Below are 25,042 nucleotides of genomic sequence, written 5' to 3' on the forward strand. Positions count from 1 at the left end.
AAGTTAAACTAGATCATCAATATATATTAAATCCTTAGCCCCACAAAACTACAGCATCCCAACACTTAAATTAGGCCCAATACTACTACCCTTTCCCTTCATTTCAATTCCATAAAGCTCGAGACTAACAAAACAGTTATTCTCATCAAACGTCGAGGTCAGCCGCAAAATCTAGTCTGGTCTCCGCGATTGGCTTAAGCTAAGTCCTTTCTTCTCTAATCTCTGATGCTGCACTTGATGAACTCGTCTCTGCACTCTCGTCCCTCTCTCACTCTCTATTTTCTATGAAGTTGATTCCCAATCCTCCAACGTGGAGTTGTGGGCTGATTAATGTAAATTGCAGAGTTGTATTCTGTTGGGATTTGACTTGTTTGTTCTGATTTCCAAGTAATGCAGATCATGGCTAAAAATCTAATAACCGATTGTTTAGGAGAGGGATCGGCGGTTTCTCATATGGTTTGGCTTCTCCAAGAATAGGTCTTTCAACACTAGTACGAAAAATGGTTTAGGCCCAAGTGTATATTTAATTTCCTTTGCTTTGTAAAAGAGATATTAATCTATTTGTAAAATTTAGACTTAGTACACCAACTACTAAAAAAATTAAATTCCTTTCCTCATTAGTAAAACACTTCCCGTTCCTTGAGTCCATTTGCATTTTCCGTTTTGTTGCAAAAGCGTCTTTCAAATGTAAGAAAGAACTTGGGCTCTTAGCTAACTTTCAGCTATATATAATCCACGTTCCTTTGAAATGGCCGGGCCCTATTGTTAAGAATAATGAATTAGTATTCTCATTAATAGCATTTAACCAACCGGGCAACCAGATGCTTCGACCCGCGTTGAATGCCGGGCCGCTGGTTGAAGATAAAAGTACATCGAACCCATATGAAGTTTTCCCATGAGCCGATTGTATCCATTGAGCAAATATGGGTTCGATCAAAATTTGCTTTTCCGGAGTACCAAAAGCAAGCATGACATCATTATGAACATAAAGTCCCAGGGTATGGAATCCCAAAAAGAGGCTGGCCCAACTTAAATGAGATATGATAGCTTCCTTATGGTCTAACATTCTTGCCAATACATTATCTTCGTTTTGCTCTGGGTTGTAATCTCTAATGAAAAAGATAGCTCCATGGGCAAAAGCCCCTGTCATGATGAATCCTGCGATATATTGGTGATGGGTATATAATGCAGCTTGAGTAGTAAAGTCTTGTGCTATGAATGCATAAGCAGGTAAAGAGTACATGTGTTGCGCTACCAAGGAGGTAATAACCCCTAAAGAAGCTAGAGCAAGACCTAATTGAAAATGAAGCGAATTGTTGATTGTATCATAAAGACCCTTATGCCCACGCCCCAGCCGTCCTCCTGGAGGAATATGTGCATCTAAAAGATCCTTGATACTGTGTCCAATCCCGAAATTAGTTCTATACATATGACCAGCAACAAGAAAAATAAATGCAATAGCCAAATGATGATGAGCCATATCAGTCAACCACAAACTTTGTGTTTGTGGATGAAATCCTCCAAGAAGAGTTAGAATGGCAGTTCCTGCTCCTTGGGAGGTCCCAAATAAATGACTACTTGAATCAGGGTTTTGAGCATAAAGATTCCACTGACCTGAAAAAAGTGGGCCTAACCCTTGGGGATGCGGTAATACATCTAAGAAATTATTCCATCGAACGGACTCCCCTCTGGATCCAGGAATAGCGACATGTACTAAATGTCCTGTCCAAGCCAAGGAACTGTAATTTTCATTTTTATTATTAAATCGAAAAAGATAAAAAGAAAAACTCCAAATTAGGGTTTTGGATGAAAATGTCAATATATTGTTCCGAAAATATCAACTCAATGCTTTGAGAATGTCAACACAATGCTTTAAGAATGTTAACTCATTGCTTATATTGACATTCTACATGTATTATATTGACATATTTTATATAGTATGTTGACATTTTTGCTTGTACGAAAAAATTAAAAAAATTCATTTTTTTTTCAAATTTTGACGTCGGAACATATGCATGTATGATATCGTTGGAATTCTTATGAAATTATCTTTAATTTGATATACGTTATATGAATTTAAAGTTTTGGGATTTCTTTTAAAAGTTAGTTATAACTAAACATGTACAAGTTAATTGACATTAATATCTTATTGATATTTTTTGGAATTAATCCTATTATTTTATTGACGTTTTTCGTTGATCGTATTGACATTTAGGGATTAATGATCTAAGCCCTTAATTTGAATATCTAATGGCTATTATTTAGTTATAATTAGCAATTAAGTTATGAGTTAGCAATATAACACTCCCCTAGAAGAAAGAGTGTATATTCTTATGGGATAGAGGGAGTAGTACTACGAAATTATATACTTCATCAGTCCGTCATAGTATAAACTAGGGAAATTGGTCTCTAAAACCATGAACTTTGCCTAAAATTTGGTATTTCCCATGAACTTTGAAATTGGTATATAATATCACGAACTTTGCATTTTGTTTGGTATTTCCCACGGCATGTCTATTACTATATTTGACTAATTTACGAGGCTTTTTCATCATACTTCACACAATTAAATCAACGTGATTTTCAACGTAACTTTTTATCCTACATGTTATGAACTTAAAAAGTGGTTCAAAATATTATAAAACATATCACGGTTGCCTACGTTAAATAAGATTTTGATGAAAATAACTTATTTGAGTGAGTTTGGGTAATACCAAACAAAATGCAAAGTTCGTGATATTATATACCAATTTCAAAGTTTATGGGAAATACCAAATTTTAGGTAAAGTTTATGATTTTAGAGACCAATTTCCCAATAAACTAATATGCGTGTAATTTGATTAATACTATTTCTCGTTATTAGAAATCAAAGAAGTAAACAAAATTACCGACAAACACTATTCTGTTTTTTCCGTTTCGACAGTTTGATTGTTTTTTAGCAGATCCATTATTGTGTTTCAATAAACAAAAGAAACGTACCAATCTTCCCAATCAATTCAATATTCCAAGTCAATTAGTCGTTAGCTACTAAAGTCGTATTGCGTTGATTGACTTTTTTTATACGTCGTGAAAAAAAAATCATTTATTCATTAGGAAAATTGTTTTAGAATCTCAATTGAACACAAACATTGTACTAACATGCTGCGCCTCAATTATAATATTGATCATGTATAATTACATTGTGACAAAATATTTTTATCTTTTTGAGTTCATCACAAAAAAAAAAAATTTAATGTCTAAAAATATTTTTTAGTAAATTAAGAATGCTAATTTGTGTTTTTAAATATGCTACCTACAACTAAAATTAATGGATGCAAACAAAAGCATCCCAAAACACAAAAAAGTGTTACTACAACAAAACAAAAAGATTAAGGTTGTAGTGGACAATTATTTCCTTGACTTACGGATTTTTTTTTTCTTTGCGGTAATTCTGTCTCTAATTTGGTGTCCTTATAAAATTAATTTGTTATATAGTTGTTGAAATATATAGTGGAGTATTTGATCATTTTTGTTACCTGAAATAAAACAGGAAAAGAAAAGGAAAGAACTGAATATCAATCTGTGGAAACTTATTTGTAAGAACGTAAGACCAGAAAAAGTTTCTCTATAAATTAGTGCAGACCGATAAAAGTTACTCCACTACTTATGTTTTTATCTTTTTATTTTGTTTAAGTTTGTGATTTACTATTTCTTCACTAGTTTCGTATTAGCATTCTATCTGCTACATTTAGAGTTTCATTAGCAGCCTATATGTATGATGGAATATTTATAAAGTTTTTATGTTTTATTTCGTTCCTTGACTGAATTCTTCTTTAAGAGGCAACGATAGTAATTTATATATCTTGAAACAATAAAATTTCACTCTTAATTATCTGTGTTTTTTATATATTTTTATTATTAATCAACTGATCGATTAGAGACTTCTTTACTTCAAGTGTTTATGTATTTATAATAACAGACCCATTAATCTAATTACCTAGAACAAACTCTGAATATAATTATATGAGTAGGAACAGTGAGTCGTTCGTCATTTAAAACAGTTAATTAGATACATAATCACTTTGTAAAAACCTAGTTAATTAGATACATAATCACTTTGTAAAAACCTAGTTAATTTACTCTTGAATTAAAATCACTTTGTAAAAACCTAGTTTGCAACCAAAAAATAAAGTTACACAGTAAATGTTGTTATTCCATGTGCAATAGTCTAAATTTCATGTGTAGGTTACTTACAGTATACTTTTCTGTATATATATGCATAGTAATTTGTATTCTCGTCTTTATATATATAAGATGATCAAGATCCCTACCAAATGCTTACTTATCCAAAGCAACAACATCCGGGCCAAATTATCACTTAATTTGTAATTATAAATATTACAAGAACTATATATAAAGGAAACAAAATGGTACTCCTACTACTTATTATACAATATGAATTTTTGGAAATATTAAACCCAAGGTAAATGTACTAAACATATAGTATAATTAAGTAATTAACAGAGGAAGCTCGAAGATATCGATATAGTTCTGCATCCTCTCACTTTAACCCTAGAAACAATTTAATCGACACATACCAAACTTTATTTCTTCGATTCCCAATCTTCCTTTCCTATGAGAAATATAACGAGCTCGTTGAAATCATCTCGTGAATCCTGTTACTTATGTTTAAAGTGTCCACGCCAACCCTAGAAATCTTAACCTGCCATAAAACAACAATATAGTAAGTCTTTGAATCACATAATCAAAATATCATAGTTACATATATAGGAGTATTCGATACTAGGAAAAGCTACGAAAACCCGTTTTTAACTTCATTTCACTACCTTACTATTTCTCAGTTTAAGTATCGAATGGACCCTTAGGTTAGTAATCACCTGAGCATGTAGAGTGTGGACAATGTTGTCGCCGACACGAGAGATGTTAACAGTGACAACTTCTGCAGCTTCTTGTTCAATGATGCTAATCAATTGACCTAGCAAGAAATTTTTGTTTAGTCCACTAATCAGCATCACCTCCACACCAAACCCTAACTCTTTCACAGTCAGAATTGGCAACGTCTCCGATTTGCCAGCAGCTTTGGCAATGTTGCCGGAATTCATGAGCTGTGCCTTTCTTCCATTTAGTGCTTCAATTCTCTCTCTCAAAATCTTGATGTAAGCAGCTGCTTCATCTATCTGATCTAGTTGTGACAAGAATTCCTATACACAAAAAAAAAAAAAAAAAAAAAAAAAAAAAACAATTAATTTATTGTTTTGCAAAATTTGTAAATCTATCAAACTTCAAAGACATGTGATGTACCTTTGGTTGGGTGAGATGGCAATCTGGAATGGTGGAAGCAAGCTTGAGACCGAGGGCTTTCATTCGAATCCTTCGATTCTTTTCAATGGTTTTTCTCTCAAGTTTGCTCTTAGAACTCGTCTCGCTCCGCTTCATTTCGAATCTTGGATGAAAAGGGAAGTCCAATAAACAAGGAAATGAGTTGGTTATGAGAATGGAGAAAGACTTGAACAATTAATTCAAAGTATCAAGACTCATTAGTAGAGGTATATATACTTGAGAGAGAGGGGGGGGGGGGAGAGCATGTTCCTTTTAATGAGATTTCAGGGTAACCAAAATACTATTTAAAAGAGGAGTAGGGCCAAATGGTATATGATGGGACTTTAAAGTTGAATTTGTGAGCCGCAATGTATACAACTCGTCTTCATACATCCATGGAAAGAAACGTAGCATGTTGGATTTTTTTGATGTTACGTTGTTGATAATTTAGCAAGCGTGTTGGGTTCTTGGTGACGTTAATTTTTTACAACTTTTCCCATCGTATAGCTTCAAATTTAAGGTTGTTTTGGAATATACAATAACGTTAAACCTTAAAGGGGCGTGTAGTTTTAAACTGAAGGAAAATTTATGAAAACAACTATAAATAAATATATAATCAAAAGTGAAACATATTAAGATAGGTAGATAGTGGTAATATGATTTAATGGATAGACCAGAAGTTAATTTATGTAAGAAATAATTTAATTTCGAATTTCTTAAGAATTGCGACTGATCATGACCTCCTACCAATGCATGTGTCATGATGTGAACAATTGAATATATTTTCGTGTAAAATTAAATGCGTGTTTTGTTTCCTAGCGAACATTAGATATCTTCCATTATAAATTAAGACAATAAAGTCAGGTTTGCAACCATGTATTCTTTGCCCTAAAACCCTATTTTATCCCCAATTCCTATCATTCTACTCAACATTAACATTTAGTTTACCAAGTCTTCCTTGTGTTTGCAATTCTAGCATTTGAGGTTTGGAAAAATAAGAAAAATATGAATTAAAAAAGTATATAGTATAATCGGATGGCAAAATTGAAATTTCCAACTAAATAAATCTAGATAGAGATATGAATTCCTGTAACACCCCTTATCCAGTAAGTAAACCCACTAAAAAAGTGATGTCACATTTCGGTATCAATAATAGATGCTGAAAATTTTCTTTTACTTTTTAGCTTAAAACACCATTAAAAAAACTACAATTTGCCTTAAGAGCATCTCCAAGGCGATAGGTAAATGGTGAGATAAAGTCTTATAACTACCATGAAGAGGTAAATATGGTAGGGTACTTGAGAAGGTATTATACATTTTCTTATTTTAAAGAAGTGTCTTTACCTCTTTATCCATGAAGAGGTAAATCTTATAACTACCATACTTAGAGCATCTCCAAGGGGAGAGGTAAATGGAAAGGTAAACTAATATAACTACCATATTTACCTTTTTTTCATGAAAAATCATTCTCCAAGAGGAGAGGTATATGAGAAGGTATTATATCTTTTCCCGAAGTATCTTTACCTCTCCATTAAAATCTTATAACTACCATATTTGCCTTCTTTTCATGAAAAACTCTTCTCCGAGGGGAAAGGTATTTGAGAAGGTGTAACACTTTATATTTTTTAATGCATTTTGTACTATTATTTTATTTTTAAAAAATAGTTTACCTTTTTATATACCTTTTCCCTTTGGAATGCGTTACTTTTTAGAAGGGTATATTTCACTTTTTAAGAAGGTAAATGCATAATATACATTTTCTATATACCTTCTCTCCTTGGAGATGCTCTTACTTTCTTTCCATAAAAAATCATTCTCCAATAAAAAAGTTACTATTTGATAAGGTATTATACATTTATGTTTTAGAATGCTATCTTGTACTACTTTCGTCCCCCAAATTTTGACATACTTTGACCCGACACGGGTTTAAAAAAATGTAATGGAAAGTGCGTTGAAAAAGTTGGTGGATGTGGGTCTTACTTTTAAAGTACTGTATTAGTTTTATAATAAAATGTGAGTATGAATGAGTTAGTGGAATATGATCAGGTCCCCTACCAAAAATGGTAAAAAGTGAAGTGTGTCAAATTTTCAGTGACGGACTGAAATAATAAACTGTGTCAAAATTTGGGGATGGAGGTAGTACTATTTTTTTATTTTAGAAAATAACTAATCTTTTTATATACTTTTTTTTTGGAGTTTGTTACTTTTAGAACGGTATATTTTTATTTTTATTTTTTTTAGAAAGTAAATAGATGACATTATAACTTTTCTCTATATTTTTTCTCTTTTAAGAATTTCTCGTATTTTTTAACTTTGAATTGTTGGATAACATCGTTTGAAATTGAGCGGTGTCCGTCGGTGCAAAGTTTGATTTTTATGGGATTAAATGCAAAAACACCATCATTGTTTTCTCATAGCTAGTCAGTTCTAGACTCATCAAAGTCTCACCCTAAATTATTGGTGCAATTGGATAAAAGGTTATGACGTGAAATTTATGTGGTCGATATCAAATGACTGTATATTTAGAGTGTGAACTGCGGTTAATATCAGTTTATGCGGTAAAGAATAAAATTAACAATAGAAGCTGTTAATATCTGTTTATGCGATTTTATTATTATTATAATTATTATTATAATTATTATTAACTTTAATTATTTGAAATAAATTATGCATATCAATTACTCTCATTTTTAATCGGTGCGAGTTGTAAGATTAATAGTAAAGAGAAAATTTAGTGAACTGTACAGTAAGTTTCATTTTAAAATTATTTGTTTTCTAATAGAATATAAATGTAATAATTTAGTGGAATAATGTTCATTTACCCAAAAATGTAAGAAAGTAAATGAAACTTTAAATTTTAAACATCAGGAAATAAGAAAATGAAACATTATTTTGGTGGATGTAAAGAGTATGATTTTATTATTACGTCAATTTATTAAATACATTTAACTAATCAGTATTGTTCATAATCCTAACATTTTCATTATATTCTCAAACACCTGTATGACAAATAATTAATCTACTATATAAGAAATCATATATTAAGAAAATATATTTTGCAATAACATGATTGTTCTATCAAATGAACGGCCGGGGGCTCTAAGGATTACCCATAACACATCTTCAAGATTAAAATCATATTTCAAGAAATTATATTCATTAACAATATTATTTTTCTTTTTAAATAAACGAGGCTACAAGGATTATATCCATAACACATCTTCAAAATTTTGATAGGGTCGTGTCCACAAAAATAACTTGACTTGGACTCCTAAAGTGTCACGTAATATATGTTAGGAATATTTGTCATTGGACCAGAACTTGAATATTCACACTAATAAGTTTATAAGAACTAACTAATTAAGTAGCCACCTGCAATTTAAGGTAGTCCTATTTTTATATATTAGTTTTATAATAAAATATAAGTGAAATAAAGTTAGTGAAATGTGAGATTTATTACTAAAAGTAATAATACTAAAAAGCAAATGAGATATTTATTAATGAGCAAATGAAAATAGTAAAATGTGATATTTAATGATAAACAAAGGAAGTACAAGTGCATAAATTAGCTAAAGTTAGTAAGTCTATATCTTTGAATATTTAGGTATTTTAACGCCCAATTAGGGAAACTCACGTAACCGGAATAAATTAATTAAAGATAAATTCTTTATTAATAGTCCAAGGTTGTTGTAATTAAGTCATGGGACCAATGTTCAATATTCCAATTCCAAGTCAATAATAAAAATAAGATTGTGTTCAATGGACCATAGATTTATCGAAAGTAAATCATACTTAAATTCTTAGTTTGAATGTCTACTGAGTGTTTTTTATGTTCGAAATTTTATTGAAAATTGTAATTTCATACCAAAAAGAATCATTTCAACCTACAAGGTCTCAACTAGTACTCCATGGAGCATTTAATACAGATTGCTATAATTAATAGTACCATGGCATAAAGGAAAGATCAATTTATGGTGACACTTGGATTTAATTGAATCAATAAACTAAAGTATAATTATCTAGAAGCCCAAGATTGAACTGGCCCAATTTGAAATTAATCGAATATACTATGGCCCATAATTTATTCAATGGGCCTTTTCTATGATACTAACATTTTTGCACTGAGAACAGTTGTTTGAATTAAAGTAATTAGAAGAGTGATTTGTATGGAAGAGAGATCCAAGAAAAGAACAACTAGGAATAAAGAGGGAAAAAAGCAAAGGAATTTGCATATAACATCAACTAAAAAAGAGGGAATGGAGACAAAGGTGATTCTCCTCAACTTTTACTATTAAAAATTCCCACAATTTTTTCTCTTTTAATTAACAAAAAAAATGAGGTAGCTTATTCTAAAATCTTTAAAAAAATACTTTGAGTTGCATGAAAGTGACTTAAAGCAGATATGAATATGGACATAGCCTTTATATGTTATCTCCAAAGATTTGATGGAATTAAATACCCCTAGAGATTCCTTTCTAATTTTATTCAGACTTATTTAAGTAGAATAGTATTTCACCGAATTTATTTGGAAAATATAGTAAAATAAATTTGGAGCTTTTCTCCCCGTATTCTAATTTCTAAACAAAAAAAAAAAGTCAAGCTATATTAGGAAGGTGATAATATTTTGCATTCAAAATCAAACTACGAATAAATAGCTTTTAGCCTTGAGCGTTTTGGGTCGCAATTTTACGTTGGTCGAACAACAAAGAAAGTAGTCTATGAAGGCGGACCAATATTTTTTTAATTTAAAAAAATATTTAAGAGTGCAAAAGTAAAATTAGGAACTTTTAGCATTTTAAATAGGGGCAAGTGTTAAATATAGTGGTTTTTACGAACTTTTAATATTGATTTTATAATAATTTTTTAGTTTAAAAGATGTTTTAGTAAGATAAAAACTAGAGTCGATAATAGTTAGCATATACAGAATTTATAGAATATACTTATACTAATGTTTAGTGGAATCCATTATATCTGGTTTTTAAGTAATCTACTAAATTTAGTGGGGAATCTATTATGCTCCTTCGTAAGAAGCCACTTTATATATTAAATTGAATTGTTTTCAAAATTTAAAATATGTAAGACTTGGTTCCAAAAAATAATAAGACTAGTTAAATATAATGAGGATATTGGTACCTAATATCATGAAATTTTTAAAAAATTGGATTTTTCCCATGAACTTTGAAATTGACAAATAATATTATAAACTTTACCATGAGTTTGTTATTTCCTACAATGAAAAAATTCCGGCAAATAATATATTTTTTCGTAATTTCTCGACAACAACTTAGATAATTTCAAGATTTTCAATATTTGAGAATAGTTTTTCTTAAAGCACACCCTCCAAATTTGTTCTTCAATCTATTAATATAGTCGAAATTTTTTTAGTGCTGGAAAATAACAAACTCGGAATGAAATTCATGATATTATTTGTCAATTTTAAAATTTATGGAAAAAACCAAACTTTTTGAAAATTATATGATGTTATGCGCCAATATCTTAATATAAAATGTGAGGAAGGATTACACCAGGGGACTATGCTTAAAACACATCAGTTTATGAATGAAATGCTACCTTACTTGTCTTTATTCTCTTTCTTTTCCTTTTTCTTTTATTTACTTGTTTGTGTAGAAAATGGCACAACACGTGCACAGTTGGTGATCTATTTTCATAAGAGCATCCACAATAGTGGTTAGCCGATTCGCGTCGCTAGCCGATCGGCTAACCGAACTATTGCAATCGGCCAGCCGAGAATCAGCGTGGGCTAGCCGATTTGAGTGCGTTGGCCACCATTGTGGCGTGCCGATCAGCCAGCGCCCAATTTTCATTTTTTTTTTATTTTTTTTTTGAAAACCTATATATACGCGATTTTCTCCCTCTCTAAATTTATGTACAAGAGCAATATCTAGCAATGGACAACAACATTTAGGCCCAATACAAAATTAAGACCTGAAACAGAAATATGCCATAAGCATACTAACATTTCTTAATGGATTTAAGACATACTAACATTTTTTAATGTATTTTTTAATAAATTAGTGAGGAGTAGAGTGGGGCGATGACTCGTGGGTAGAAGCCCGAATATTTTTATTAGAAAATATTTAAGGTTCAGTAAACGCAATTAGGACGTAAAGGATTTTTAATGTCCCATCTTAAGATGATATTGCTCATCTGCACCTCACACAGTCATGCGATATCAACAACCCAACCACCACTTGCCACGTGGAAACCATCCAAAAACAATTACAGAAACTGTATATTCAATTATTTGTATAATAAATTTGGATTGGAGTATGTTACCGACTATGCGCAAAAATTAGGAATACGAATTGTTAAACTAAAAAAGTGAATAAACGAAGTGCACAAGATGCTACCATGCTCGTTCGCTCACAGAATCAGAACCCCCTCCGACAACTGAGAGCATAAACCCAACACCTTCGCTCCTTTCTCCCCCTTATAATTTTCCTTTTTCTTGAATTTCATCGCCAAACAATCATAAATTCCGTCAATTCCCTCTCAAATCTCCAAAAATGGAAGGCGCGGACGCCGGCAATCACAGTAAACCGAGTTTCCGAAGAAACAGCAACAGCCACATATCCATGTCCGACACTGAGTCAATGACGAGTCAGGGCGACTCGTTCCACTCGCCTCTCCGCTCCGAGTCGCCCCTCCGCTCCGACGACCCTTCCTTCCGTCCCCAAAACGACAAGAACGACAAGGCCATAGTCCTCGTCGATAAGTACTACTCCCCCGTCCCGTCTCCGGGGAAATCCGGCGCTCCAGAGCCTTCTCCGGCCGCCGTCGGCAAAGGGTGGCGGCGGTGGCCCCACTCCGCATCGGAGAATCTCGACATTCCGGTGAGCTCGCCGCAAGGGAGCGGAAGGGAAGGGGAGAATCTCGAGATTCCGGCGGTTGTGGGGCTTAATAAGTTTGTGAGGGAGGAGGCGCCGCCCGGGGTGAAGAAGGTGGGGCCGGTGGGCGGCGATGGGGCGCTGGAGGAGGGGTACGGGGGTGGGAGGGGCGTGGTGGGGGGAGAGCGGCGGTCGAGGGCGGCGGTGGAGTCGATCTTGAAGAGGTCGGGGAGGAACACGGCGGTGAGGAGGGTGGCGCTCGCGTTTCGAGTGTTTGAGGTCATTTCTTGTTTGATTTCGTTTTCGGTTATGGCTGCTGACAAGACGGAGGGGTGGAGCGGCGATTCCTTTGGTCGATATATCGAATACAGGTATGATTCTGCAAATTTTATTCATCTTGGTTCTTGCATGTTTAAGATGAATTGAATCTGGCACAGTCCACCCTGATTAAATCTTAATTGTGAATAATAAACCCTAGTTAGGAGTTTGTAAACCTTGATTCTTAATGATAAACCCTAATTGGGGATAGATGAACCCAAATTGGGGATTTTGGGTGTATGTTGATTGCTGAGTACATTTGGCTGTACACAAGTTTTTGCAATCATTATGCTGTTATCTCAAGTCATAGCATGAATTTTTCGAATTGACACGGGTCGAAAACTGTAGAATCGTGGAAACAAGAGGTGTTGTAGTCTGTTTCTTCAATGCAAAGTTTTTGGTAATGCTGGTGCTCCACTGAAGTTTATGCTTGTGAATATCAGAAGCAAAAATTAAATTTGATACTAACAGATGAGGAAAATGTGTTTTGGTGGTATTTTGATGTTTCCAAAAGCTTAGATTTAGATCACTATTTGTTTGAGCCTCATAAAGTTGGTCTTTGAGTTCATCTATCAGCTCAAAGTTCATTTGCTCTGGCTAGATAATCATAGACTCTGTAGCTTGCTCGGAGCAGGAGGAGTTGTAATAAAGCGAGAATACTCCCTTTGTTTTACTCACATAAACTGGATATCTATCTGTTTCGAACTTCTAAATACGTTTATAGTCTTGGTTGAACTAGATTGGCTGCATCTGGTTTTGTAGTTAGAGTTGAACTAATTGTTGCATTTTGCTTTAACTAATGTGTTGTTAGTCAACCTGATGGATGTTGTAAACAGATTCTGCGTAGCTGTAAATGTTATCGGATTTGTGTATGCTGGTTTCCAAGCTTTGGACCTGGCTTACTATCTGGGGAAGGGGAAGCATGTCTTTGCACACCATCTTCGTTACCATTTCGAATTTGCAATGGATCAGGCAAGTGATATGTAAATCTAATTTCCTTTATATTAGCAATAGTTTCTTAATCTCATTGTAATATTGAAAAAATCTTGTGGATCAGATCCTTGCGTACCTTCTGATGTCAGCATCATCCTCGGCAGCCACCAGGGTGGACGACTGGATTTCTAACTGGGGTGCGGACGAGTTCACCTTGATGGCTAGTGCGTCAATTGCCATGTCGTTCCTGGCTTTCCTCGCCTTTGCCATCAGCTCCCTTGTGTCCGGTTACAACCTCTGCGACCGGGATGCTACTTGATAGTTGATACTAGTATATGTCATCTGTCTGTATTCTATACACCCTCCAGAAGCTGTACTGTACATAATCTGTGAGGTAAATAGGAATTCAATTCTACCTTTTTTTTTTGGAATTACTGAGCGTAGGATTAGATATGATCAATAAAAGAGAGAACACTCCTCACTCCTCAGTTTTTATTAAATTTCTACCAAGGAGAAATAATAGCTGGAAATGTCTTGTTTTACAATGTTCATTTGTATATATGTAGCTAGACAATGAAGATCTTGAGCTCTCTGCATATGATGCTCTCTCTCTGTCTTTACTTTTTTGTTGGCTTTGATCTCCAAATTATAGCATTCGGATCTGGACAAATTTGGTATGGGATTTTCTGAGGACGAATTTCAGGAATACTGCAATATGTAAAAATCAATAATGGATTAAATTATAATCTTATAAAGTTCAAACATACCATGTTTTCCGCCACTATCCAATAACTATAAAAATGGCATATTTATTGCTCAACACACATAATCTATCAAGACATCGCAACACTGTATTAAATAACTATTCTGTTTTTAGGTCTTTACCAATTCATAATAAAAAATGCAAAAGCTATCAACGCATAAAAAAGTAAAATCCCCAAAAAATGACAAGTAGTCTTACCTAAGTACGGATATTTCGATCTGTGACAAGTCCATCGTAGTCGAAGACCCTTCTATAGAGATCGTTGTGGATGTCGGACTTGTTGTTGGTTCTTTGATGGCAAGGACCTTACAGTTCAAATGCCTTATGCTATTGTTTTGGAGTGTTAGATACCTACATGAATATATACAGCACGATCATAGAAACCAAATGGGATTAGCATCAAAGTGTATATATAGTCTTTTTACAAGATTAAAATTTCAATATTGAAAGAATAATGCAAGTTATGATAGTTGAATAGGAGTAATATTTACTGTAACTAGACCTTACTTTTGTTTTAGTATTACCTTATACTAGTAGTAAAATAAAAGTATATGTATCCTCTATATAAAAATATAATATATTTATAATAACAGAATATTTCGATATTTAATAAAATATTTTAGACAAATTGCAAATAGTTTTATTTTAAAAGCCTAAGAGAGTGGTTACAAGATTTTTAAAGAAAGTGTTTTCAACTAGTGTGACACGAGTATCCGATTATGTCAACTTCCACTCTCCCACTCAAATTAATGGACGAATGTTTTTTTTGTCCTTTTTATATCTTTAGAGAAAAAAAATTAGATTTAAGTATTAACATAGGTAATCAAATGCAGGAAACACGAAACTGGTAGTTTCATGTTCTTTCTTTTAAGTAAATGAAACAACAAGAAAAGTGATTGGTTAATCTAATAATTAGCAACTAAACTCATACTATAAAAAGTTGATTAAATAAAACTGAGCGAATATTAAAAGGAAAAATAAGCACCAAGTGGCATATCCCACACCTTAAACCGTCCTACGCTAAAATATTTCACAATCATCATAATTAACAATCACACTATTTGAAATCGACATTCACACGTCCACCTCACTTTAAATTTCATATCCTTGCACACTACTTTTTATATACACGACCAATCTTTCTTTACCCATTATATAATCATATTTTATTACTAATATTTTACTACTATTAGTCTTTTCTACATATTTTTCAAAACTAACACGGCAGAGTCAAGACAAGAGTAACATATTACGAACGGAAAGACTATTGACCGGTAAACGACATGCGAGAAAACGCCGGGCAAGCAGAGGGGCCCACCCTTTTGACTAAACTTGTGGCATAGTATAATGACCAACTTTACATGACGTAACGCTAATTTCCCACCACTTACATTTAATTTAACCAAACTTTTTCCCACCTTTCTTTTTTTGACCATACCATAGGCCCAAGTTATTTTGTGATCAATTGTTTGACAACATCTAACGTGCTTGCTACATAAATAAAAAATTAAAAAATTAAAAATTAAAATACCTGTATAGAAAGCTCCGATCATGAAGCCCCACCACGAGCGTGGAGGCTCCGATTTCCCTCACCACGGCGGCGATTCTCCTCCCTTCCTCGTCGCCCTCCGTCACAACGATCTCCGTCTTCGTCTGCAATTGATAATGATAACTCATTCAATCAATCAATGGAGAGAGAGAGAGACTGAGAGAAGGTAATTAATTACGTTGGGGAAGGCGTTGCAGATATCTCTGAAGGAGAGAGCTAATTGGAAGCCCTTGAGGCGGAGGCGGCGGAGCTTTCTCTTGCTCTTTGATCTCTGCGTCGGATACACGTGGAGGAGCGTCACCACATCGCCGCAGCGGAGGATGTTGTGGAGCGCCCATTTCAGGGCTGTTATCGCCGCCTCCGCCTCCTCCACCACCACCACTATTTTCTCCATTGCCGCCGACCAGTGATGAATTAGGAGAATGGAGTAATGGAGATGTGACCCCACTGTTTGAGGACTCAGCCCAATTATTAGTACATAAATAGACGATTGACGGTGAGAGGCATTATAAATCATTTTATATATACATATTCTTTGTTTTTGCTATACCATTTATTATCAATTTTAGGATTTATAAATAAAACAGTATAAATTTCCAAAGATGGGTTTTGACATTAATTACTCGTGCCTAGGAAATTCGGTAACTAGTAATCAAGGGAGTAACAAACGGTGATATATTTAGAATTATAGACAAATAAATAAAACTTGTGATATTTTTAAAGTTGGGTTTTTTAAATATTGCTTCTAAAAAAGGTGTTGTTTTAATTATATAATGGCTACTAGCCTACTAGGATTGGTAGATAGACATTTTTATTAGTAAACATGGTGGATTGTAATTAATATGAGTTCCCGATAGAGTAAGAATAAGAGTAATTTCGTGCCCAAGAATAGTCAACCATTGCACTCCGGGAAAAAGTAATTTAAATTTCAGTCAATTTAATATAGTACCAGTACTAATTAATAAAAACAATAAAATTCAGCATTTCAAGTAGGGCTGTTAAATCGTGCGTGTTGAGTCGTTATCGTGTCAACCCATTATCGACCCAACCCAATCGTGTCCCAACCCAACCCAATCCAAAATCATCGGATTCTTATCGTGTCTCGACCCAACAAGTTCGTGCATGTTATCGTGTACCCAAAAAAAAAGTAAACTCTTTGTTAATGATAGTAAGTTAGCTTGACACGACACGATAACGACTAAAACATGATGTTATTATACGATTTAAACATGATATTACACGATAAAATAAAAAATTACCAAATTAAAATAATTATTTTCTTAATCAAAATAATAAAATTAAAGTATAGTAACATTAAATCTATATAATAAAATTAAATAATTAAAAAATAATAATTTTTAATAAAATATAAGCATAACATTTTCTTAAAATTCATAAAAAAAATAATTAATATTTTTTAATTAATAAAATTAAAGTATAATATTTTTTAATTAATTAAAATTAAAGTATAATATTTTTAATCAACAAAAATAACTAAAAATTAAAGTTTAATAATTTTTTAATTAATAAAAAATAATTATTTTTTTTCTTAACGTGTAACCCAAACCCGACCCAAACACGACCCGGCCCAACCCGTTATCTTCGTGTTCTTATTGGGTCGACCCTATAATGACCCAAATCCTAAACGTGTGCGTTCGTGTCGTGTTAATTTCGTGTGGGTCCGTGTCGTGTTATCGTGTCGTATCAAAAATTGTCAGCCCTAATTTCAAGTCGTTGTAGTGTACATATAACTGTATAAGTGTTCCTGCCTGTCACGCGCGTGGGTTCGATCTCCGGCAACGGCATTTTCTTTTCGAAAAATATAGTATATGCCTATATGGTTTATTGTCTATAAAATTATAGAGTTTGATCAAATTTTGGTTTATCACATATCTTTTAGTATTTGAATAACAAATCATGGAGTTTGAAAAATTTCTTAACTATTCTATAACAACTTATAGGCAATTAACCCAAAAAATTATACTGAAGTTGCATCAAATTCATAAACTACATATTCTAAATCTTCTTCCCCTTCTCATATCTTAGAAGTGGACTGGTACTTGTTTAAATTTGCAGCAAAACCATAAACAGATGGTGAATGGTTTTCACATAATTGCTTGTGAGTTTACTTGCTTTGAAAGATAATGGATTTAGATCTTATGATGAAAAATAGTCCGCAGATAATTTGGGCCGTTGATCTTTATTACGATAAATAATCCTTATATTTTTGGTTTGTTAGGTAGATTTTTAATGGGTCCGTGTATATGTTTCGGCCCAAGGATTTCGTTCATAGTCGGTGTTAGAAATTTGTAGTGTTTTGATATTTTTAGCCATTGAGATGATTTTGGTCGCGTGAATTTATGATTCCGTACCATTGACTTCAATTGTTTGTGCATCCTAAGTTCTACACCGTTATTAGCCAAGTCTCAGTATATTCCAGTCGCATGAACCACACGCCATCGAAGTCGTTGTAGTATAGTGGTAAGTATTCCCGCCTGTCACGCGGGTGACCCGGGTTCGATCCCCGGCAACGGCGTTGTTTTTATCTTTTTTACTTACTATGTATCTTGATTGTAACTATTTGCAAGTACGGGGGCATTGGTAAGATTACTAAGTGGAGTTGTGGAGTAGTAACTATTTAATTTATAACCCATAAATGTGTGTGAAGATCCTCTTATTATACACCATTGTGGAAATCAGTAGCACAACCGTTGTGCAATTAGATGACCATTTATACAAGAAGTTGTGTTGCAGACATTTGAATGTTTTAAAAGATTTGTGGATTACTGAAGTTTTGGCTCAAATTTTTTTCTTTCAGAATGAGAGCGTTGCCTTTCGAATGTTTTATGTCTCATCCGCACCTGTGTCTGCCTTCATCAATATCGCCTCCTCTAAATATTGTTAACACAAATCACCAAAGGGGACTATGTAAAGATCATGAAATTAGGAAAATTACTTTAATCTCTTATGCAACAAGCGAATGAGTACAATAATATGAACTGGGGATTTTTTTTATTGCAAATACAAATCAAAGAGAGAATCATTTTCATTCCAAGAAGAATAGTTCCATGCTAATGTATGTATTCTTCTGTCCAAGTGAATACACGTTGATATTTTTGTTGGGATTCCATTGAAGCCATTGAGTGACTTATTTAATTTATGTATTAACTATTTGCTTTTTTATGCTTTGGCCTCCCTTTTTTTTCGAAAACTTGCTTTGCCCTCTTTGGAAGGTATGTTACGTGATGCATCATTGTCTAGACAGTGTATCGTGACCCTATATTGCCAAAAGTCTAAAATGATCTCTTAACTCTATTACTCAATTATACTCTAGAGTATCATAATTATCATTGGATTCCAAACCAGTTCAACCTAAAGTACAAATTTAATTAATTTAAAACCCAACAATGATCATATCTTATCATTCCACCCTTTTGACAAATGGCATGTCATCTCCATGTTTTATTTAGTAGGGACTCCAATTTAGTAAGTGATCTAGCCATAGTTAACTTAGTTTTTGGGTATGTAAAATCAGAGTTTACACTACACTTATTTATCACAATATCTCAGTATCTTTCAATTTCCTTCACAAGTTTCACTTGTTTTACATTCTTTATGAATGTCACCTAACGACATACTTTAAATTAATGCAACAACGACGTATAATATTGTCAATTTGCTAAAGGCTAACCATTACTATCCTTATTTACTAGTACTAGTAATAACATTTAATATATTAAATATCCCTTTATTGGAAAAAACAAAGAATACATATACCGATAATAGTAGTTGATATAAAAGTTATAACAAATTGTATGATACCTCAAATAGACTAATACCAAGTTATTGAGATCACAAAAAGACAAATGATGCCTCACTTTTACTAATTTCACACTTTATAATTCAAGAATTGTTGAATCAGTATATTAATCACAACTATAATTACCCAAAACTAAGAAAGAATATAAACAATATAGTAAAACTCTAATGATTAGTCAATTTGCGTGCATTTTGCAGTGTAACGTAGTGTAAATTTCTAGCTATTATACTACCTCTGACTCCCAAAATTTACTGCACTTTGACCCGACAAAGGTTTTAAGAAATATAATGGAAAGTGAGTTGAAAAAGTTGGTGGGATGTGGATCTTACTTTTAAAATATTAATTTTATAATAAAATGTGAGTATAAATGAGTTAATGGAATATAGAGTACACTACAAAAAATGATAAAAATGAAGTGTATCAAATTTTCAGATACGGACCAAAATAGTAAACTGTAACAGATTTTGAGGGACTGAGGTAGCATCTAAGATTCAATTTTGCAACAAAATCTTACAACACAAATGACTAAAAATAGAATTACAGTGTGATTAATTATCCAACAAAGCGGCAGTTGCAGAGGCGATGGGTTGGGGAGAAGTCGCCTTCCACTTTCGTCTGACCTTTCACCTCTGCCACTTTCTCTCAACAAATTCCCATTTATACCCTTCCTCTCTTCACCTAATGCCGCCTCTGTCCATCCTCTCTCATCGCCGAAATTTTCTATATACACAGTTGAGTCCCACTCTCGAAAAACCCACCAAAAAGACAAGATATTTTTTTCCACTTCTTCGTCTCCCCTCTCTCTCTCTAGACACCTCTCACATGGTTTTTTGAAAAAGGTATGGCCTTTATCGTCTTTCATGCTTTGGGTGTAACATTTTGCTCTGTTTCTTGATATTTTCTTTTCAGTTTATGGCATATGTTTTTTTTTTTTTTTTTAAATTTTTAGCGTTAATCTGTTACCATGTGCTTTATAGTTCTACATTAAATGAGTGCTACATATGGTTGTTCGCAGCTGGTTACAGCTTTTCTTGATAATAGGTTCTTCATTTCTGAGTTTGGAGCTTGAGCTGATCAGCTAGGATCTGTTGGAAGTGTGCTGCTTAACTTGTTTATTCTACACGTGTTGTGAATTCATGTTTTTCGATCTATTTTTTTTTTTCAATTTGATGATGACTGTGCTCTGTGACTATTGAGATCTTGAGTTCTTGCATCTGAACTAGGTTCTTGGGCTGTTTGAATTTTGCAGGAGGTGACTGATTGTGTTTGAAGAGATCATTCTCTATTTATTTATTTATATATTAATTTGTTCTTATAATGCCTGGAATTGTGATGGATGGGATTCATGAAGATGTGAATCATGGGATAGTGAATGAGGATGGAGATTCTAATTCTTGCAAGGAAAACTCAGCTGTGAATAACTCTCCAGCTGCTGGGCAGGCCCCAGAAGCCCCCCAAAATGGGGATGGAGGGGAAAAGGCTGAAGAGGGGGCCGAGACCTCAATCGACCAGCTCTATGAGAATGTGTGTGAGATGCAGAGTTCTGATCAATCACCTTCAAGGCATAGTTTTGGATCTGATGGCGATGAGTCACGGATTGATTCTGAGTTGAGGCATCTTGTGGGAGGAGAGATGAGGGAGGTTGAGATAATTGAGGAGGATGAAGAGTTGCAGAGGCCGGATAATGGTGATTCTGGTTCGAAGAAAGATAGTTCAGTGGAGAATTCTCAATCTGTGGATGCAAAGAAAGCTTCTCACTTGCAGTTAGAATCTGAAATTTCTGGAATATCAAGTTCAAGTCCAAAGGAAAAAAGTCCTCCAAAACTGCCTATTGATAGGCGTAGCGAGAAGAGTTCTAAGAAAACGTCTCCGGGTGGTTTGTTGAAGAAACAGAGGAACTCAGCTGCTGGGAGTGTGAAGCTGCAAAATGGAAACGAGGATCAATCTGAGGCAGGATTGGAAAATCCTGATCTTGGGCCGTTTCTTTTGAAGCAAGCTAGGGATTTGATGTCGTCTGGGGATAATGCTCGGAGGGCTCTTGATCTAGCTCAGCGGGCTGCTAAGTCGTTTGAGAAATGTGCTGATGGGAAGCCAAGTTTGGATGTGGTCATGTGTTTACATGTAACTGCTGCCATACAGTGTAGCTTGGGCCAGTATGGAGATGCTATTCCAGCATTGGAGCATTCGATTGAGATTCCCGTGGTTGAGGAAGGGCAAGATCATGCCCTTGCTAAATTTGCTGGTTATATGCAGTTGGGAGATACTTATGCTATGTTGGGCCAGCTCGAGAATTCAATTTCGTGTTACACGACTGGTTTGGATGTTCAAAAACAAGTGCTTGGAGAGAATGATCCTAGAGTTGGTGAGACTTGTAGGTATTTAGCTGAAGCTCACATCCAAGCAATGCAATTTGACGAAGCTCAAAAGCTTTGTCAAATGGCTCTAGACATACATAGAGAGAACGGAGCGCCTGCTTCTGTTGAGGAGGCAGCAGATAGGAGACTGATGGGGATGATCTGTGAATCAAAGGGAGACCATGAAGCTGCTCTCGAGCATCTTGTTTTGGCAAGCATGGCTATGGTGGCTAATGGGCAGGAATCAGAAGTGGCTTCTGTTGATAGTAGCATCGGGGATACCTATCTCTCTCTAAACAGATATGATGAGGCAATTTTCGCTTATCAGAAAGCACTTACGTCTCTCAAGACTTCCAAAGGGGAGAACCATCCAGCTGTTGCGTCTGTTTTTGTTCGTCTAGCTGACTTATATAACAAGACGGGGAAGTTTAGGGACTCGAGATCCTACTGTGAGAATGCCCTGCGGATCTATGAAAAGCCCGTCCCTGGCATTGCTCCTGAGGAAATTGCTAGTGGCCTGACTGATATCTCCGCCATTTATGAGTCCATGGAGGAGCCTGAGCAGGCGCTGAAGCTGCTAAAGAAGGCTCTAAAGATGTATAACGATGCTCCGGGTCAGCAGAACACAATTGCTGGCATTGAAGCTCAGATGGGAGTTTTGTACTATATGTTGGGAAACTACTCTGAATCTTACTCCTCCTTTAAAAGCGCAACAACAAAGCTTCGTGCTAGTGGAGAGAAGAAATCAGCTTTCTTTGGCATTGCACTGAACCAGATGGGCTTAGCTTGTGTGCAGCGTTATGCAATTAACGAGGCTGTTCAATTGTTTGAAGAAGCAAGGAGCATTCTAGAGCAAGAATACGGACCATACCATCCAGATACACTTGGAGTTTACAGTAACCTTGCTGGAACCTATGATGCAGTTGGAAGGTAACATACTCAGCTCACTGCTAATCATATATTTTCAAGAATCTAAATTTTATTAAAGCATATTTTCGTTCTTTTTGTTAAAGCGTTTATCTTTTTCAAGCAATAGTGATTGTCTGTCGTTGAATTGATTATGACACAGTGTTATGGGGAAAGAAGTTTCTTATGCTTAGTTTTCATCTTAAATATGTCTAAAAACTTGCTGGTTTCACACAGATTGGATGATGCAATAGAGATTCTTGAATTTATTGTGGGAATGAGGGAGGAAAAGCTCGGGACGGCAAATCCAGATGTCGAAGATGAGAAGAAGAGGCTGGCTGAGCTACTAAAGGAGGCAGGCAGGGTCCGAAACAGGAAAAACCGGTCACTCGAAACACTCCTTGATACGAGCCAAAATACGAAGGCTGTGAACAGCAATGGTGGCATCAAGGTGTGAGTAAGATAGCTGTACAAAGACCTTTACACATTTTTTTCTTCTTTTCATACAACATCAAAGAAAACAAAAAAAAAGGTATACTTGATTGAGTTTGGTGGCCTAGATTCTTATTCTGCACTGGTAATGGCATTTTACAGGTTGGGATTTTGATTATTTTATTGAATCATGCTGTAGTAGTTGTGAGAAAAGTGGTTGTTGTCTATTGTACCTATTTATTTATTTTATCATGTTTTGGGTGTACAATTGTTCATTTGTATATTCTTAATGTATGGGATGATATTATTCATGTTAATCATATAACATGCCTAATTTGCTTTTCTTTTAGTACTACTCCTTTTTTGTTGAAACTTGAAAGTGATTTCAAGGCAAAGTTTAACTATCAATAGAGCCAATTGAAATTCAAATATCAAAGATTTACAGAGCAATAAATGGTGAAGTGGATAGGAGCCCACGTCAAAAATTCAATCATTATGTGATGATGAATTTGGTTGGTACATTACAACTGCATCTGGTTGTTTCATGTAGTTCTTACTTTGTCCATTGCTTAACTTGTCAGTGTGTGTATGAGATGAGCACTTATTCAGTCCACATGAATTCCAGCTAAAATCTGACATTCCCTTTCTCTGTTGAAGATTTTGGGACCCAATATTATCTTCACAATTCAATTTCTTAGTGGGCCTAATCTCTTTAGAGCTGACTTCCCTGCCCCAAATTGTTCATATCTTTGAAGGATATTGGGTTTGGGAGGAATTTGCAAAACGAGTGAAATGGCTAAGTTTGGATTGGGAGTCAGGATTAGTGAGATTCTAGAAACTGGTGTAAGAAGAGGGTTTAACAAGCAATAATTTTGGATTAAAGGCGTTTTGAGCTTTGGCACTAGTTTAATTTCTTGCCAACTTTACTTCCTTAAACGATGTAAGGAGAATTAAATAAATCCAATTTGAGGCTTCTTTCCAACTTTCTTCTTTTGCTTTTTTTTTTTTTAATGTGAAGTAGTGTATGCACTTTGTGATTTTTCAGAATTTTAAATTTTAAATTCTAGTATATGATATGAATATGCTATGATAAATATCCCTTTTGCTTTCTTCCCTCGTCGAGAAATTTAATTTACAGCTTACGTCTATTTCAAAATCGGATGCCCCAAGAACAAAGTAAATACATTCTACAATGGATTTATTTATATGAAAAAAGAAGAAAATTAGAAAATAGTATATCGACCTATGTACTCCCTCCGTCCCCTATTAGGAGTCACTCTTTGACCGGGCACGAGTTTTAAGAAATGTAAAGAAAAGTTGGTTGAAAAAGTTAGTGGAATGTGGGACTCATTTTTTTATATTGGTTTTATAATAAAATGTGAGTAAATTGAGTTAGTGGAATGTGGGACCTACTTACTATTTGGTAAAAATGAAGTGTGACTCTTAATTGGGGACGAACCGAAATGGAAAAGTGTGACTATTAATGGGGGACGGAGGGAGTAGAAGTTACCCATGCTATGAATTCGATAAAAATAAATACTCGCTTGTAAAGTAATTACATTCCCTTTATAACATGTAACCATTATATACATCGTATACTCTTAAAGGAAGACACAATTATAGACAAAAACTGCAGTGTTTTCTTTTATACTGCAATGTCTTCTTTTATGCCGCATGGAGAATATAATGGTTTTGTGCAGTTAATCGTCGTACATTTGATTATAAATTGTATCCATTTTAATTAAAGAGTGAATTACATTTTTAGGCTCTATACTTTTATCGACGAACATTTGTGGTCCC

At 34.3% G+C, this 25,042-nt stretch overlaps 5 protein-coding genes and 1 non-coding gene across 7 annotated transcripts; 3 read left to right on the forward strand and 3 right to left on the reverse strand.

Moving 5' to 3' along the window:
* Window positions 1–718: 718 nt before the first annotated feature.
* On the reverse strand, window positions 719–2,374 carry LOC125206447 (photosystem I P700 chlorophyll a apoprotein A2). Its single transcript, XM_048105701.1, has 2 exons — window positions 2,370–2,374; window positions 719–1,739 (listed from the first exon to the last, which is right to left on the reverse strand). The coding sequence occupies exons 1-2, from the start codon at window positions 2,372–2,374 to the stop codon at window positions 719–721; spliced, it is 1,026 nt and encodes a 341-aa protein (XP_047961658.1).
* Window positions 2,375–4,339: 1,965 nt separating this feature from the next.
* Window positions 4,340–5,525, reverse strand: LOC125203158 (transcription factor bHLH168-like). Its single transcript, XM_048101457.1, has 3 exons — window positions 5,302–5,525; window positions 4,878–5,201; window positions 4,340–4,702 (listed from the first exon to the last, which is right to left on the reverse strand). The coding sequence occupies exons 1-3, from the start codon at window positions 5,434–5,436 to the stop codon at window positions 4,613–4,615; spliced, it is 549 nt and encodes a 182-aa protein (XP_047957414.1). The 5' UTR covers window positions 5,437–5,525; the 3' UTR covers window positions 4,340–4,612.
* A 6,153-nt stretch (window positions 5,526–11,678) lies between these two features.
* LOC125207696 (CASP-like protein 4A3) lies at window positions 11,679–14,014 on the forward strand. 2 transcript variants are annotated; one of them, XM_048107152.1, is made up of 3 exons: window positions 11,679–12,538; window positions 13,297–13,457; window positions 13,543–14,014. In XM_048107152.1, the coding sequence occupies exons 1-3, from the start codon at window positions 11,847–11,849 to the stop codon at window positions 13,608–13,610; spliced, it is 921 nt and encodes a 306-aa protein (XP_047963109.1). In that variant the 5' UTR covers window positions 11,679–11,846; the 3' UTR covers window positions 13,611–14,014. The 2 variants fall into 2 exon arrangements, with proteins under 2 accessions (XP_047963109.1, XP_047963108.1); XM_048107151.1 differs by having other exon boundaries at window positions 11,686–12,538; window positions 13,322–13,457.
* On the reverse strand, window positions 13,872–16,214 carry LOC125207697. The gene is made up of 4 exons (XM_048107153.1): window positions 15,909–16,214; window positions 15,713–15,834; window positions 14,380–14,532; window positions 13,872–14,126 (listed from the first exon to the last, which is right to left on the reverse strand). Exons 1-4 carry the CDS (start codon window positions 16,122–16,124, stop codon window positions 14,036–14,038), a joined length of 582 nt encoding a protein of 193 aa, XP_047963110.1. The 5' UTR covers window positions 16,125–16,214; the 3' UTR covers window positions 13,872–14,035.
* A 1,980-nt stretch (window positions 16,215–18,194) lies between these two features.
* On the forward strand, window positions 18,195–18,266 carry TRNAD-GUC. The gene has a single exon. It is a non-coding gene; the product is annotated as a tRNA-Asp (tRNA).
* Window positions 18,267–20,159: 1,893 nt separating this feature from the next.
* On the forward strand, window positions 20,160–23,591 carry LOC125205896 (protein KINESIN LIGHT CHAIN-RELATED 3). The gene is made up of 3 exons (XM_048105074.1): window positions 20,160–20,389; window positions 20,800–22,834; window positions 23,048–23,591. The coding sequence occupies exons 2-3, from the start codon at window positions 20,868–20,870 to the stop codon at window positions 23,265–23,267; spliced, it is 2,187 nt and encodes a 728-aa protein (XP_047961031.1). The 5' UTR covers window positions 20,160–20,389; window positions 20,800–20,867; the 3' UTR covers window positions 23,268–23,591.
* Window positions 23,592–25,042: the final 1,451 nt, after the last annotated feature.

This window comes from Salvia hispanica, chromosome 2 (genome assembly GCF_023119035.1).
Source record: "Salvia hispanica cultivar TCC Black 2014 chromosome 2, UniMelb_Shisp_WGS_1.0, whole genome shotgun sequence".
NCBI lineage: Eukaryota > Viridiplantae > Streptophyta > Magnoliopsida > Lamiales > Lamiaceae > Salvia > Salvia hispanica.

Excerpts from the sequence above, each read along its gene's own strand:
- LOC125205896 (XM_048105074.1), top strand. The coding sequence starts at position 20,868 with ATGCCTGGAATTGTGATGGATGGGATTCATGAAGATGTGAATCATGGG. Across the intron at positions 22,835-23,047 it reads ACCTATGATGCAGTTGGAAG|ATTGGATGATGCAATAGAGA; the intron begins GTAACATACTCA and ends GGTTTCACACAG.
- LOC125207696 (XM_048107151.1), top strand. The coding sequence starts at position 11,847 with ATGGAAGGCGCGGACGCCGGCAATCACAGTAAACCGAGTTTCCGAAGA. Across the intron at positions 12,539-13,321 it reads GGTCGATATATCGAATACAG|ATTCTGCGTAGCTGTAAATG; the intron begins GTATGATTCTGC and ends TGTTGTAAACAG. Across the intron at positions 13,458-13,542 it reads TCGAATTTGCAATGGATCAG|ATCCTTGCGTACCTTCTGAT; the intron begins GCAAGTGATATG and ends CTTGTGGATCAG.
- LOC125203158 (XM_048101457.1), bottom strand. The coding sequence starts at position 5,436 with ATGAAGCGGAGCGAGACGAGTTCTAAGAGCAAACTTGAGAGAAAAACC. Across the intron at positions 5,202-5,301 it reads GCCATCTCACCCAACCAAAG|GAATTCTTGTCACAACTAGA; the intron begins GTACATCACATG and ends TTTTGTGTATAG. Across the intron at positions 4,703-4,877 it reads TCCACACTCTACATGCTCAG|GTTAAGATTTCTAGGGTTGG; the intron begins GTGATTACTAAC and ends GTTTTATGGCAG.
- LOC125207697 (XM_048107153.1), bottom strand. The coding sequence starts at position 16,124 with ATGGAGAAAATAGTGGTGGTGGTGGAGGAGGCGGAGGCGGCGATAACA. Across the intron at positions 15,835-15,908 it reads TCTGCAACGCCTTCCCCAAC|ACGAAGACGGAGATCGTTGT; the intron begins GTAATTAATTAC and ends TATCAATTGCAG. Across the intron at positions 14,533-15,712 it reads GATCGGAGCTTTCTATACAG|GTATCTAACACTCCAAAACA; the intron begins GTATTTTAATTT and ends ATATTCATGTAG.